The sequence below is a fragment of the Capsicum annuum genome, chromosome 10, assembly GCF_002878395.1.
Source record: "Capsicum annuum cultivar UCD-10X-F1 chromosome 10, UCD10Xv1.1, whole genome shotgun sequence".
NCBI classification, from domain to species: Eukaryota; Viridiplantae; Streptophyta; class Magnoliopsida; order Solanales; family Solanaceae; genus Capsicum; species Capsicum annuum.
The window spans coordinates 215,653,242-215,668,588 of NC_061120.1; the positions used below are offsets into that span (position 1 = coordinate 215,653,242).

The 15,347-nt window shown below is 35.9% G+C and overlaps 2 protein-coding genes across 2 annotated transcripts; one reads left to right on the forward strand and one right to left on the reverse strand.

The window, feature by feature from the left end:
- Positions 1-1,603: 1,603 nt before the first annotated feature.
- Positions 1,604-8,097, forward strand: LOC107854547 (UBP1-associated protein 2A). The gene is made up of 2 exons (XM_016699558.2): positions 1,604-3,015; positions 7,663-8,097. The coding sequence occupies exon 1, from the start codon at positions 1,735-1,737 to the stop codon at positions 3,013-3,015; it is 1,281 nt and encodes a 426-aa protein (XP_016555044.2). The 5' UTR covers positions 1,604-1,734; the 3' UTR covers positions 7,663-8,097.
- A 3,305-nt stretch (positions 8,098-11,402) lies between these two features.
- On the reverse strand, positions 11,403-14,082 carry LOC107854589 (transcription factor MYB54). The gene is made up of 3 exons (XM_016699606.2): positions 13,543-14,082; positions 12,402-12,914; positions 11,403-11,876 (listed from the first exon to the last, which is right to left on the reverse strand). The coding sequence occupies exons 1-3, from the start codon at positions 13,796-13,798 to the stop codon at positions 11,614-11,616; spliced, it is 1,032 nt and encodes a 343-aa protein (XP_016555092.1). The 5' UTR covers positions 13,799-14,082; the 3' UTR covers positions 11,403-11,613.
- Positions 14,083-15,347: the final 1,265 nt, after the last annotated feature.

The following is a 15,347-nucleotide window of genomic DNA, read 5'->3' on the forward strand; positions in this document are numbered from 1 at the left end:
GGATATTAAGAGAGGTTGGTCCTTATGTAAGGATGCTCTTTTTTGGTTTGTCTATGATGGGAGCAAGATTGATATTTGGAAGGATTGCTGGGTTGCCTCTCTTCCACCCCTTTCTTCACTTATTCAGGGTCCCTTACCTGATCCCAACCCCCTCAAGCTTGCCTTTCATCTATCTAATGGTGTATTATTCTTAGATTCTCCCCCATTCCAAATTCCTGCTTCTTTAGTAGCTAGAATTCATAACACCTTTATTCCCGACCCTACAATCAGAACTGACTCTCCTCGATGGCTTCTTTCTAGAAATGGATCTTTTACTTGTGGAACTGCATACCAGTTTTTACCATCTAAGACAAATGGTGTTAGGCCTACTCTGCCCCACTGGAATTGGATTTGGAGAGCAAAAATTCCTAACAAGCTTAAGTCCTTCCTTTGGTTAATAAATCATAACAACCTCCCTACTAGAGCTACTCTTGCTCATAGAGGCCAACCTTTCCTCTTCCTGCTCCACTTGTACCCATCCTTTGGAGAACATCCCTCACCTATTCTTTGAGTGTCTTGATGCTACCTCTTTCTGGGCTCACCTGATCTTTCTTTACAAGAGAGAACTCTCCATCTCCCTAGACTTCTTTCATCCCACCAATTGGACCAGCACAGTCAAGCAGCTTCAGCATTCGAACTTTGATAGTTCCCTCCCCTGGTCCACCCTTTTTGCCTTTTGCCTTTGGACAATTTGGAAAACTAGAAACTCTAATCTCTTTAATAATCAAGTCTTACCTCCTTCCTTTACCCAAGCTTATGTAGAAGCTACTAAATTTTCCCACATCACTCACCAAATTACTATCCCTACTCGTATCCCTGTTTCCCTTGCTTGGAAGCCTCTCCTGAGAGGTACCTTCAAACTCAACATTGATGGATCTTATTTGGGTAATATTGGGAATGGGGGTATCGGATGAGTTGTTAGGAATTCTAAAGGGGATTGGGTAGTGGGGTTTGCTCAGCACTTTCTTTATGCTACTAATAATTTGATGGAGCTTTTAGCTCTGATTCAAGGGATCAAACTTGTTCTACAACATCAATTATTTCCAGTTCATGTTAATATTGACTCTAAGGAAATAATTCTAATGCTTCAGCAGGGTAATCTTGTCTATAACTCTCTTTTTCATGAATGCAGATTGCTGCTAGAAAAGCTGGGGTCACCAACAATTCAACACTGCTATAGGGAGGAGAATTTGGTTGCTGATGTATTAGCCAAACATGGAGTAAGGAAGGAAGATCTGGGTCTTTGTAGTGTATTTGTATCTCCTCCTTTTGTAGCCCGGAATGTTTGGGCAGATGTAGTTGGAACTACACATCTAAGAAAGGACCCTTTACTTTCTCTTAGGAATAGCCCAAGGTTTTTTGCTCTTGAACCGAACTAGTACCTTTGTAATTATCTCTTTTATCTTAATGCATCTCTTGTTTACCAAGAAAAAAAAGTTTTGAAAGTTGAAATTGTAAATAATATTAATAACGTAAGTATAATTTAAAGTAATTTTTTCAAAGATCACATTAGTCAATTTGCACTCGTATATATTTCACCTTAAAATTGTTTGCTTATCAATTGAGATCAAATTTGTATGTTTTATTAAGAGAATCGTGTCTATTTACAAGAAGCCCAACTCTATAAGATATAACAAAAGCGGGTACTAGGGTTTAGCACTTTTCCATACCGAGCTGAGCTTCCAATTTGCTTCAATGGGAACTAAGCGAAAAGCTTCTTCTTCAACCCCAAAGCCCCAACCTGTACCACAAAAACCTCAATCTTCATCCTCTGAAGAAGAACAAGAAGAAGAAGAGCAAGTCGAATACGAAGAAGAAGAAGAAGTAGAATACGAAGAAGTAGAAGAAGAAGAAGAAGAAGAAGAAGAAGAAGAAGAAGAAGAAGAAGAAACCGAACCGGAACCCGAACCCGAATCCGAGTCGATAAAGCAAGAAACCATCCGTAAACTTCTTGAACCATTCAGCAAAGAACAAATAATCAGTTTGTTCAAAACCGGGTCATCAGACGACCCATCAATTCTTTCTCGGGTCAAAACCCTAGCTGATTCTGACCCGACCCACCGAAAAATCTTCGTACACGGACTCGGGTACGATGCAACATCGGAGCAACTCCTTTCCGCTTTCAAACCCTATGGAGAAATCGAAGAATGTAAGTTAATTACTGATAAGGTAACCGGAAGAGCAAAAGGGTACGGATTTGTGCTGTTCAAATCTCGGGTCGGGTCAAAAAGGGCTTTAAAGGAACCCCAGAAGAGAATTGGGAATCGAATGACGTCCTGCCAGCTGGCAGCTGTGGGGTCCAGTGGGGGGAATCAAGATTCTGGGTCCGGTGGCCGGAAAATATATGTTGGGAATGTTGGGGCTGATCTGGAGAGTGAAAAGTTAAGAGCTTTTTTCGCAAAGTTTGGGGAGATTGAAGAAGGGCCATTAGGGATTGATGGTGTTAGTGGGAAGTTTAAAGGGTTTGCTATATTCGTGTATAAGACGGTTGAGGGAGCGAATAAGGCGTTGGAGGTACCACAGAAGTTGTTTGATGGGTGTCAATTGTTTTGCAAGAAGTTCGTGGAGAATTCGACCAATGCTGGTGGTGGTAGTAGTAGTAATGTGAATCAGGGTGTGCAGCAAAATGAGATTAGTTATGGTTATGGAGTGAGTCCGGGGATACTAGGTGGCGCGAATATGAATGGGGTGCCTATTTTGATGGGGCAAGGCGTTGGATTTGGAATGAATCCGTTGTTGGGATTCAATCCTTCATTTGGAGGGATTGGTTCTGGTTATGGTATAAATGGCATTAGTCCGGTTGTTGTAGGAGGTTATGGTTCGGACCCAGCTTTGCAAGGATTAGGGACTTATCCGGGTGCGCAGATATGGCAACCGTCTTATGGAGGGTCATCAGCTATGGCAACGATAACTACAGGTACAAAAGAGTCATCTGGCGTTGGATCAGTGACCTATCCCTCGTCCCGGGGCCGTTAGGTAATGGCTTTTGAGCTTACTTTTGGACTTGACCCCCTGTAATATGATTATGATCCAGCTTACGTTGTTTTAAATGTAATGCAGTTTGATATCAGTAGCTGAATGTACATTTGGCTCTGCTTTCTTTTAATTCGACTTTTATTACTTGGTGTATTTCATGGTTGTCAAATTGTCTTTGAAAATTATAGGTTTAGATGACGAGGTGCCTTAGATATTGACTTTAGCCGTGCTTCAGTTTTTTTGTCAAACCTGACAGAGGTAGAGCCCAGTTGGCGTATTTGATTGACTGAATTTTGTTTGCTTATTCTATTCGGAATTCACTTATTGTCTGCAAAGTGTAACTGCAACAGGATGTGTCCTCTGGTTACATCGACCTTCATAGGTGGCACTTAGATTGACCCGTTTATTGCTTCTATCTTTCCACACTCGTTTGTGAGAGATTTCTGCCTTGCTGCATTTTGCTGAATTTTTTTTTGGGCAATTGAATGGAACTTTTTATTACCAACACCTCTTGTTTAGTTTTCCTTGTGAGCGTCCGTGATGTAGTGTTCTTGGCTTGAAAGATCCTCTCATTTCGTTCTATCCAAACATGGTACACAGCTGCTACTAGACACATCCTGGTAAATGGTTGCTAAAGCACCTTTGCCCTTGGCATTTGTACATGCCCAGTCACTTGTCTTGAAATAACTAGCCACACCAGCAGATTAGACCATATATCAGCGCCAAATGGACAAGCAAAAAACAAATGGTCAGTTGTTTCGATTCCCGCATCACAAAGAACACATTGTTGTTCATCAATGATTCACCATTTCAACAACCTGTCTTTTGTGTGTAACCTCCTTAGAGCTGCATGTCGAAATATAAAAATCCATTTAGGTGACCCCTGATTGTTACATATGATTCTCTATTCTTGTTCTGTATGTTCTATCCAGTCCATTATAAGGCATTCTGTCTCGACCAATTGACCTTGAAGTTCCAAGGGAATAGTCTATGATATTTTATCTAGCTAGAAGAGTGCTTGACAAATTACTATGTTTTTGCAGTTTTTACATATTTTAATGAAAAATATAGACTTGCATCATTTACTAATTTACTTGAAAATTTCTATCCCATGAAGTAAGTATTAACTATTAACTCAGACCTGACAAGACCTGACAAAACACTGAGTATTTTTTCACCACCAATTCCAAGTATGGGGAAATTACTCTTGTTTCTTTCTGAAAAAACTGAATGATAGAAGAAGCCAATCTTCCTAGCAATATGCGGGACAAACATCGTTATAAGTTGCCAAAGGGTTACTTTGCACAAGTAAGAAACCAATGTAGATTTATAAGGAAACGTAATGAGCAAGTTTTTTTGTTTGGTTATTTGTATTTTGTAAACATCTTACCTTTGGTAGTGGTACGGAAACAACCTCTCTACTACATCTACTTCATCTGAGGTAGTGGTATGGACTGCATACACTTTACCCTTCCCAGACCCCACTTTGTGGGAATACACTAGGTATGTTGTTGTTGTAAACATCTTACTTTTGTAGTGGGGTGGTCCTGGATAGTTGACAGATAGAACCGGAGTTTTGTGATGGTTGTGTTAACACAAGTGCACAAGGTGAGGACGGCGGGAGGAGACTCAGAGCATTTCACTGTCCGGACAGGGTTGCATCAGGGATCTACTCTTAGTCCTTTTTTGTTTGCATTGGTGATGGATGTGTTGACGCGGCGTATTCAAGGGGAGGTGCCGTGGTGTATGCTTTTTGCAGATGATATAGTTCTGATAGATGAGACTCGACGGGGTGTGAGTGACAAATTAGAGGTGTGGAGGCAAACCCTTGAGTCTAAAGGGTTCAGGGTGAGCAGAAGCAAGACAGAGTATGTGGAATGCAAGTTTAATGACGTGAGGCGGGAGAATGAGGTAGTAGTGAAGCTGGAAGCACAGGAGGTAGGTAAGAGGGAGAGTTTCAAGTATCTCGGGTCCGTGATCCAGAGTAACGGTGAGATTAACAAGGATGTCTCGCACCGTATTGGGGCGGGATGGATGAAGTGGAAGCTCGCGTCGGGGGTGCTGTGTGATAAGAAGGTGCAGCCCAAGCTTAAAGGCAAATTCTACAGGGCGGTAGTCCGTCCGGCCATGTTGTATGGAGCGGAGTGTTGGCCAGTTAAGAACTCCCACATCCAAAAGATGAGGGTGGCAGAAATTCGGATGTTGCGCTGGATGTGTGGGCTGACTAGAGGGGATAGAGTTCGGAATGAGACCGTCCGGGAGAAGGTTGGTGTGACTCCAGTGGAGTGCAAGATGCGGGAAGCCCGATTGAGATGGTTCGGACACGTGAAGAGGAGGAGCATGGATGCCCCGGTCCGTAGGTGTGAGAGACTAGCGTTGGATGGTTTTAGGCGGGGTAGGGGTAGGCCGAAGAAGTACTGGGGTGAGGTGATTAGGCGGGACATGGAGCAGTTACAGCTCACCGAGGACATGACCCTAGATAGGAAGGTCTGGAGGACGCGAATTAGGGCAGAGGACTAGGACCAGTTTGAGTCGCTAGTGTAGGGAATTACTTGGTGGGGGTTTTTTCTTGTTAGGAGTCCGTGTTCCATGTTTTATTATAAATCTGTGTGCTTTCCTCTGTTTTGTATTACTTATGGGTGCCGTATTTATGTTATGTAATCTTGTGCTGTGCTTTACTATGTGTTTGTGTGGTATCTCGTGTCTTGAGCCGGGGGTCTATCGGAAACAATCTTTCTACTTCTTCAGAGGTAGAGGTATGGACTGCGTACATCTTACCCCCCAGACCCCACTAGGTGGGAATACACTGGGTTTGTTGTTGTTGTTGTTGTTGTACCTCTTCTTGATGCTTATGAACGAAATTTTATTACATAATCAAGAATCACAAGTGCACTTGTCTTGGCACCCTAGTATTTCATGTTATTATGTTATATTAGGTTTTGTGCTATAGGTATTGAAATCAAATGAAAGAACCTTTTTAAATAACTTATAAATTCAAATCAGATGGATGTGTGGGTATACCTAGAGAGATATGATTATGAATGGTGTTATAGGGGACAAGATGGGAGTGACATCAGTTGTGGACAAGATGAGGGAAGCGACAGTAATATGGCTTGGGCATGTGAAGAGGAGGTGTAGGAATGCACTAGTAAAGAGGTGCGGGAGGTTAGATATAGCAGTAGTTAGGAGAGGTAGAGGTAAACTGAAGAAGAATTGGGAGGAGGTTATTAGACAAGACATGATACAACTTCAGCTGACAGAGGACGAGGACATTACCTTAGATTGAAAGGTATGGAGGTCATGGATTAAGCTAGAAGGTAAGTAGGTAGCTAGGGGTAGTCTCCCCCTCTCTTCGTTTACTTTTAGTAGTAGTGTTTAGTTATCGCGTAGTCACTTATTCTTCAATGTGTATTATTATTTGTTACTGCATTTGTTTTGTATGTTTTTATTTTGTTGTATATTTTCTTGCAACCCTATTCCTGGATACCTTTCTTTTGAGCCTAGGGGCGATTGGGGAAATAGCCTCTCAAGCTCACAAAGGTATGACAAAGTCTGCTACATCCCACCCTCCCCCAGACTCCACTTGTGGGGCTACATTGGTATGTTGGTGGTGGTGGTGGTGCAAAGTTGGTGTCTGTTGTAGGATTTGTTGGGTCACAAATGCAAATACTGTCATCCAACTTTTTAAGATGTCCTTGCATTCTGATTACTTGAGTTAGTGGATCTCAAGATGTTGTGATCCTAGGACCCAAATCCTAAATAGAGCATCTCTCAGCATAGAACCTTAAGCACCTTAAGCAGTTGTCAGCCAATGACTTGGGAAGTCATTGCCATATCAGAATCTTAAATTCATGTTGTGTTTACCCTGGTCCTTTGTGAGCTGGCAACCGAAATATGCCGCCACTTTAAAGAAATCACACAACTATGCCATGGATATAAAAAGTGACCAAAATACGCTTAGTGCACTATTATTATGCACTATATGCATTTTCTTTAACAACACAACGCTTACGACAGTAAAGTTACAAAAAAGTGGATAGTGTACAAAAATAGTGCACTATCCACACTGTATGAAAAAATATATAGAGTGTACAAATAAGTGCACTATATCATCTTCTACCAGCGGCCCCCCACCATTGGAGAGAGGCAATAATAACTTAAGGATGAGAAACATAAGCTTCATTTTGCGGATAACATGTTTTGGGTTAACTTGTTGGCAGCTCAATAACTCTATTCAAGAAAAGATGTGATGTATTTATAGCTGAAAAATAACTGATAACAGAGGATTTGGGGACCGATGGTGGGGAGAAGATGAAGATCTGAGTATTTTGGGGTTAGGTTAAAAGGATATAGTGCACTATATATATATATATGGAAAAAATGGATGGTGCACTATTTAACGTTAAAGAAAATGTATATAGTGCATAAAAATAGTGCACTTAAGCCTATTTTGGTCACTTTTTATGTCCATGACATAGTTGTCTTTTTTTAAAAAAAAGTGGCAGCATATTTCAGTCGCCAGTTTGTGCTTTGTGCTACTTTAAGCTTTCAAAGTTAAAACAACATGCTCATCGGTTATCATTTCAGGCTTTACTGCCTCTGTTTCTTTTTAGTAATCCTCTATGAAACACTCTTCTCCTGCAACAGATGACAGTGGCTGGGGGTTATGTGTGAGAGTGGATGAAATGGGCATTCTGATGCGTGCATCGTCCCACACTGTTCACACATTGAGAATCGACTGGAATTAGCCAATATGCGTAAAAACGCTCCAAGAAAGATCAAAACCAGAGGTACATGTGGTGTCTTAGAGTTTCTTCTTGCAACACCAATGTCGCGTATCCCACCTAAAATGCTGATATGTACACATTTGGTCGAGTAATTCACAGCTGGATTGAATATGATAAGATACGGTTTAGCTCACTACAACATACATTTGTCATTGAGAGCAGATTTGTTTAGGCTTTATCTTTCTTCTATACTTCATCGCTGTTTCTTCGGTTTAGATATATTCCTTTTATTGCCTGTGCTATATGTTGTTGATGGTACTTTTCTTTAAATGCAGACTGTTAAATTGCACACCAATTTTGACAGGATTTTCCTGTGTGTGACAGTTTTCCTTCTGTCGTGCATTTTCATGCCTCACTCGTGCCGTAAGAACGTCGTATGCAAATGAATTCACTTTTGGTATATAGATTAAATGGGCGAAAGCCCGATGCAGCTACTTGCGAGGGGTTGTGCTTTGCTGCTTGCTTAGGTTTCCATCTATTGTATTTATCTACATGGCAATGAATTCGTCCGTCAAACCTGTCATTTGTATGCACCCGAACATGTTCAATTGACCTTCGGCATAAGCGACTTCGTACTGCTATAGGCTCTAGTTAGGACTTAGAAATGACACCCCCCGCCCCCTACTAGAATCCACCCTAAAGTTTCTTAGTAAACAAGGATTGTCCGACCTAGTCTTTCGCAAGGCTTTAGGTTTACCTTTTTTGTTAGGTCTCGACTTATCTGTTATGATTGCATTTTGTACCCCTACTAAGAGCTTGAGAGAACGGGACTATTTGATTGGTTTATTTCTTTTTCGGCCAGACTTATGCGTTGATACGTGGCTATTTAATATAGGCCATCTTTATTTCTCCTTTCGGCCCATTGGTCACTTTTCATTCCCATCTTTGAAAAATAACTAAGCATTATGGAGAGCTTCAATTGGAACTCAAAAGTTCATTGGTGTTCGTTGCTGGTGAGAGGAAATAAATATTCCGTGAATTTAGTCGAGGTGTGCAAAAGCTCACCTGGACATCACGATTAACGAAAAAAATAAAAGTGGCATGAAAATGTCAAATACTACTACTTTCGTAAACGTTCAATACTTGTGTTTCTCACTTTCAAACAACCAAATATTATTTTTCCAAGCTTATGAATCAAACGTGTTTACATAGCTAAGAGTATTCAGGTACTTAACCATCCCAGCCTTCAGAGCTGTCAATTTCTTTCAATTCCAGCTACACAATCTGAATAGTTAAGATTAACTGCAAAAAAATGACACTTAAACATACTTTTTAGGACTAGTTATTCCATCAATTTTAGAACTAACTAATATCCATAACCAAATGCAGAATAAAATAATTTTATATTTTTATTTCAATGTTATAATTTCTTATCCTTCCTGCCAAATGAAGACTATGATAAGGACAACATTGCTTGCAGTATTTCTGCAGATAAGGAAGTGAATAAGTGGAGAAAATATTCTCTCAAATCTTTTTTTCAACTTATAATTATCAATGCCATATGGTTTCAATATATGGATTTCTTTCACGTGCGTCTTCGTACAGCCTAAGGGAGGTGTATGACACTTGGTATATATATATATATATATATATATATATATTTCTTGTGAACGCAAAGCAAACGATAAAATTATTTTTGTATGATATCACAATAAATTTGAGTAAAATCAACAACTGATACTTGTGTTAGATATGTTGTCTATATTAGAGTCCGGAGTTAAAAGATTTTATTTTTAATCAAAAATTTCAAATAGGACACTTGATTTGGAAAGAAATCAAAGGGATAAAACATTATTGTCCGAGCGATTTGCAAGTCACATGGGATTCAACGATTTTGATAGAATATGTCTAGAAAAAAATATTCTTTGGTTACAATGATTCTGCACTTGAGAAAAGAGATGTTTCTACTCTTGAAATAGAGATTGAGGATTTATATAGGCATGACATTAGTTAACTTTATGCATTTTAGACCTTCACGTGTTGGAACAAAGAAACCAACACACAAACACAAATCACGGCATGCAAGTCACTGGACACCAGACGACTTGCAAATCATCGGCTATCAGGCAACTTGTAAATCACTCAGCCAACAATATTTTGTCTCCTTTAGTTTCTTTGCAAATCAAGTATCCCTTTTGAAAATTTTGACCATAAAAAATGTCCTTTTGGTGAATTGCCATACTATATGTATCGCTAGCAAACTGATTGTGTCCATTCTTTAGCCGGAAAGAAATATGATGACGAAAGAGAGGTGGTATAGTTGTGAAAACGCTTGTTTCTTCTGTATTTTAGACCTTTGTTCCATGAAAGAATATGTTACTACAAAAATACGAAAGAATTAAAATATTAGATCAAAACACTATGTATGAATGATAAAAACGTTATAAACTTGCTCATGATGTCAATTATATGTCAAGGAGTAAAGAACTAATCAAGTTATGCCAAATTCACAATAGAACTTGCTCATGTTGTCAATTTCATGAGTACGTGTTCCATTTTCATTTTTTCTTACAAGTGATTAATTAGGTTCACTTAATCCAATCACTATAGCAAACTAAAGTAGTAATTATTTCATGCAAATTTAAATCATGCCATTAAGATGTCATCATGAAGCACACGTGTAAAAAGTACTAGTAAGTAGTAATTAGTGTAATTAGTAAAAGAAAACATGAAGAAAAAAAAAGTTATTTTCAACAAATCATTATCATAGGCAGTCAACTAAAGTATACCAAACACCAACAAAAAAGTCATAAAAGATAGGCAAATAATAGACCTTTTCCTTTTGTTTTGCCTGATAGGCCAAAAACTACAATTAGTAGACTTCTCTTTGAATTATTTTGGCAACCATATACTATTTCCTTATCATAATGACAAATGATAGAACACCCACCCTGCTAAGAAGTTAAATTTCTCATATCATTATTTAATTAATAATTATTATTTAAAAAAAAAAATTAGAAGAAAATAGTTTGTTGAAATAATAATAACTATTAGTTAAGAGATCATTTGAAAAATCTACCATCTGAAATGATGGATAGAATTCCTTATCTTTTAATTATAAGGCATAAAAATTTTAATATTTTAAACGAGTTTTGTGCAATAAGAATTCAAATTAATCAGAATCTTGTTAAGATCACATGAATCTCCTGGGTTTTTTTATTTGAAAAAAAATATTATTTTTAAAAAAAAATTCCCAAGAAAATAGTTTTTTGAGATAATAATAACTATTAGTTAAGGAATCATTTGAGAAATCAATGGATAGAATTCCTTTATCTTTTAATTACAAGACTTAAAAACTCTTAATATTTTAAAGGTGTTTTATGCAATAGAAATTCAAATTAATCAGAATTTCATAACGAGAACGAAGATCACATGGACCTTCTAGCTTCTTCTTTTTTTTCTTTTGAAAAAAATTATTTTATAATGGTGGTGTCTAAATCGGTTTGAAGTTCACATTCTAGCTTCACCAAAAATACAAAAAGTTTATCGAAAACATTTTTTACTAGCCAATTTTATTTTCATCGAAATTTGTGTCTTTAATTAAATCGTATATATATAATGATGGCGTTTGAATCAACTTGTGTTGCTAATTCTCGCCAATACTTGATTAATTAAGTTTGCTTATCAAAACTTATATAATCACTTATGCTTCATAGCCTTTTTGTTTCATTTTTCTCTATATTATTTCCATTCATAGAAAATAACTCTAATAGATAATTAGAGGCAATTATAAGCAGTAATCACCAAGTTACAAACTAATTTATCCTACTCCCTTAGCAAAAAGGCCGCACCCGTAAGAACCCACTGTTTTTCAAGTGGCTCCAACTCCAAGAAAATCAATGAAGGGAATAGTTTTTATATCTTGTTCTTCTTCATTTTGATGACCATAAATCTTGACATTGGTCATGTTGTTGGCTACTGATTCTGATGCAGAAATTTCTGAATTTGTATCTGACACATTACCACATCCATAATGTTGATGATTATGATGATGATGGTAACTTTCAATAGGCTCCTTTCCGTACAAGAATTTTTGGTCCATTTTCACCTCTTGTTCATCTCTTGACAACATGCCTATATTACAATCAAAAAATTAATTATGATTTACATATATTGATGGTAATTTACTAGAAATGATAATTAACATGTTGTTGTTACAAGCAATGTTACTTGGACTTTTCAAAAATATTGTTGGATTCATGTCAAATGCATACGAAAGTGTTGTTGCATTTGTGTCAAATCCATCAAAAATATGTATTTTTGAAAGATCCTAATACGTACCCCACAACATACATCTTCAAGAGTTCGAAGCATTCATGTCAAATCCTTCAAAAATGCATACTTTTGAAGGATCTAATACGTACCCAACAACATACATCTTAAAGAGTTCGAACAGCATAAGTAACAGGTTACCCAGTATAATCCCACAAAGCGCGTGGGGTCTGAAAGGTAGAATTTACGTAACCTTACCCCTACCTCAGAAGTAGAGAGGTTGTTTCTAGTAGACTCTCGACTCTGGAAATTCTTTTTTATACAATTTGTATATATAATTTAAAATGATTTTAGATAAATGAAAAAGAAGGGAGAAAAATATTATACCTTTGTTAGAATCAAGAAATCCTTGATGCTCCACATGATGATGATGTGTAAATCTTGTCATGAGAAAAGGAGGAAACATGGGTTTAGAAGAAGAGGGAGTAAGGGAAAGATCAGTGCAAGTTGAAGCTGACTGATGATCATCAACAATAATGTTGTTGTTGTTGCAATTGTTGCTAGAAATTGTTAAATCACTTTGCATATTATTGCTCTTAATTTGGATGATACTATCATTATTATTATTATTAGGAGCAATAATTTGTTGCAAATTTGATGAAGTACTCTTTCTTCTTCTATACACACTGTTTTGTTCTCTATGTTTTCTTGCCATTATGACATGCCAATGATTCTTGACTGCATTGTCTGTCCTCCCTGGGAATAGCCTAGCTATCATTGACCATTTGTTGCCATACATTTTGTGTGCTGTTAATAGTCTTTCTTCTTCTTCCTCTGAAAATGCCATTCTGTTGATCCTTGGATCTAGCTGATTAAACCATCTCAATCTACAACTTTTTCCTGAAAAAAAAAAAAGTCAAAAAATTTAGACGTTACGAGTTTTGAGTCAAACAAAAGGTCACGAGTTCAATAGTTGCACGACTCAGAATTTAGACATTATGGGTCGTTCTTAGTCAAAAAGAGAAAAAGGTGAGTTCAATAGTCGCAGGATTCAGAATTTAGACGTTACAAGTTCTGAGTTAAAAAGCGCCTAAACATTGTGGATATTTTTCGAGGTGAAAGGTCAATGACTTTCTTGACGAGCAACTTGTTGAGAAAGGATATGATTTTTCACTCTTTTTTTTTAACAAAGAGATGGAACCAACCAAAACTGAACACTAGTCCAATTTTGTAGACAAGTTGGGATTGGTCTTTTTCACGATGAACAATGTTTCACTGATTAGACATGAATAAAACTCAACTTTCTTGTAATAGTAATTGTGAATGAGCAAGTAGGGGACGATAACTAAAAAGATAGCAATTTCATGACTCATTGCTAGATCCGCCACTATGTAAAAAATATTATGTATGAAAAAATAACTTTATTTTGGCAAGTAATTACTTTTTTTTTTTTTACCATATGAACACATTTCATTTAATCTATATATATATCCTCAAAAATACCTTAAAAAAAAGTATGAAATATTACCTGATCTTCCATCAAGTTTTTCAGCAATGAGATTCCAATTTTGTGGACCATATTGAGCAACAAGTTCTCTAAGTTTTGAATCTTCATGTGGTCTCCAATGTCCTCTAACACATAACTTTGTTCCTCCATTATTATTATTATTTTTCTTCATATCCACTAAATTTTCTTCCTCTATTTCATCTTTCAACTTCCGTAAATTTTCTTCATGATTAAAACTCCAAGGACTTTGTTCAACACAAGGGACTAAAAAGTTCATTTCTTGATGAACACCAAAAGAATAATAAGAAAAAAAGTTGATTTATAGAACCAAAATTAAAGATTCAACATGGGTTTTTTTTTTTTCAGTTTTTGAAAAGGAAAATTGGGTAAGAATTATTTTTTTGGTTTATAGAAAGAAGTTTTAAATGTGAGTGGTGATGATAGTTATATATATATATATGGGAACAAAAAAGAAAAAAGAAAAAAAAAGAGTTGTAACGTTTAAAGGATGAAGAGAAAGAAGAATGAAAACAGAATCATCTTTTTCCTCTTTCACAAAGCATATAATATAATAATATTGTACTATATAATATAAGAAATAAAAAGATTGCATAAAACAACAAAAAAATAAACAAGAAATATAATATTTTAAAAGAAGTGATGTGAAGTTGTGAACTTACACGATTCTCTCATTTTTCTAGGAATAAAAAATCTTTTTTTTTTTTGGTCACTTTTTTATTTTCAAAAATTTCAAAATCGGTTAATTTACTAGCATTAGATAATTATATTAAATGATTAAATAACAAGACATTTATATAAACACTTTTTCCATTTAATGATGGTTAATTAATGTTATCTTCACTATAATAAATTTCTTAATCATAGTAAATCGAGTTAATTTGGTGCTCTCTTGTTCACAATAATTAAAAAAAAAAACTGTCCCAAATTGTTTTTCAATTAACCAAGAGAAAACTATTCTTAAATTTGTTCCATTTTGTCTTTATAATTACTTTTTTTCTTAAAGTGTAAATAAATTTATAAAATTTATTATTTAAGGTGTAAATTAGTTAAATTATATCTTGAGTCGGGGCCTATCGGAAACAGCCTCTCTACCTTTTCAAAAGTAGCGGTATGAACTGCGTACATTTTATCCTCCCCAAACCTCACTTGGTGGGAATTCACTGAATTTATTGTTGTTGTTGTTATTGTAAATTAATTAAATTATATTTTTATATTTATTATTTTTTAAAAGACATAAAAATTAAAAATTTACAACTAATATAAAATGGACGAAGTGGGAGGACCGTTATCTTGACCAAAGGACATAAAAGAGTTAATACAACAGTAATTGAAAACTTATCTTCTAATTTGTTACTACATAATAATTAATTATTACTTTCGGTTGCAACAATAATTAAAGTAGGGAATAAAATAAGTTAATACTCTTTCCCTTTAGTTATCACTTTTTAATTATTCATTAGTCAAGTAACACGTTGAAAATTTCTTCCAATTTTACATTTTAATTTAATAAAATTCTTAAGTACTTCATATTTTCTAGAAGAATAATTTAAGAACAATTATAAAAATAATAGAAGAAAATAATTTATAATTTATGTCCTAAAAGATTTTTCTCAAAGGATGCATATGTCACATCCCAACAATTTATTTATTTTGAACTAGAGAGAGTATGACACATTCATTAATAAAATAATTATTAATATAGTTATTTTATCTTATTATTTTTATTAATTGATATTTAGATATAGACAATTAATACTAATTCTAAAATAATTTTTTAATCTTTTCTTAGTATGTTGATAAGTAAA

Bases quoted from the DNA above. Each gene is read 5' to 3' on its own strand.
- LOC107854547 (XM_016699558.2), top strand. From the start codon at position 1,735: ATGGGAACTAAGCGAAAAGCTTCTTCTTCAACCCCAAAGCCCCAACCT.
- LOC107854589 (XM_016699606.2), bottom strand. From the start codon at position 13,798: ATGAACTTTTTAGTCCCTTGTGTTGAACAAAGTCCTTGGAGTTTTAAT. The intron at 12,915-13,542 runs GTAATATTTCAT...TTTTTTTTTCAG, and splicing joins AAAACTTGATGGAAGATCAG to GAAAAAGTTGTAGATTGAGA. The intron at 11,877-12,401 runs GTATAATATTTT...ATTGTAATATAG, and splicing joins ATTTCTTGATTCTAACAAAG to GCATGTTGTCAAGAGATGAA.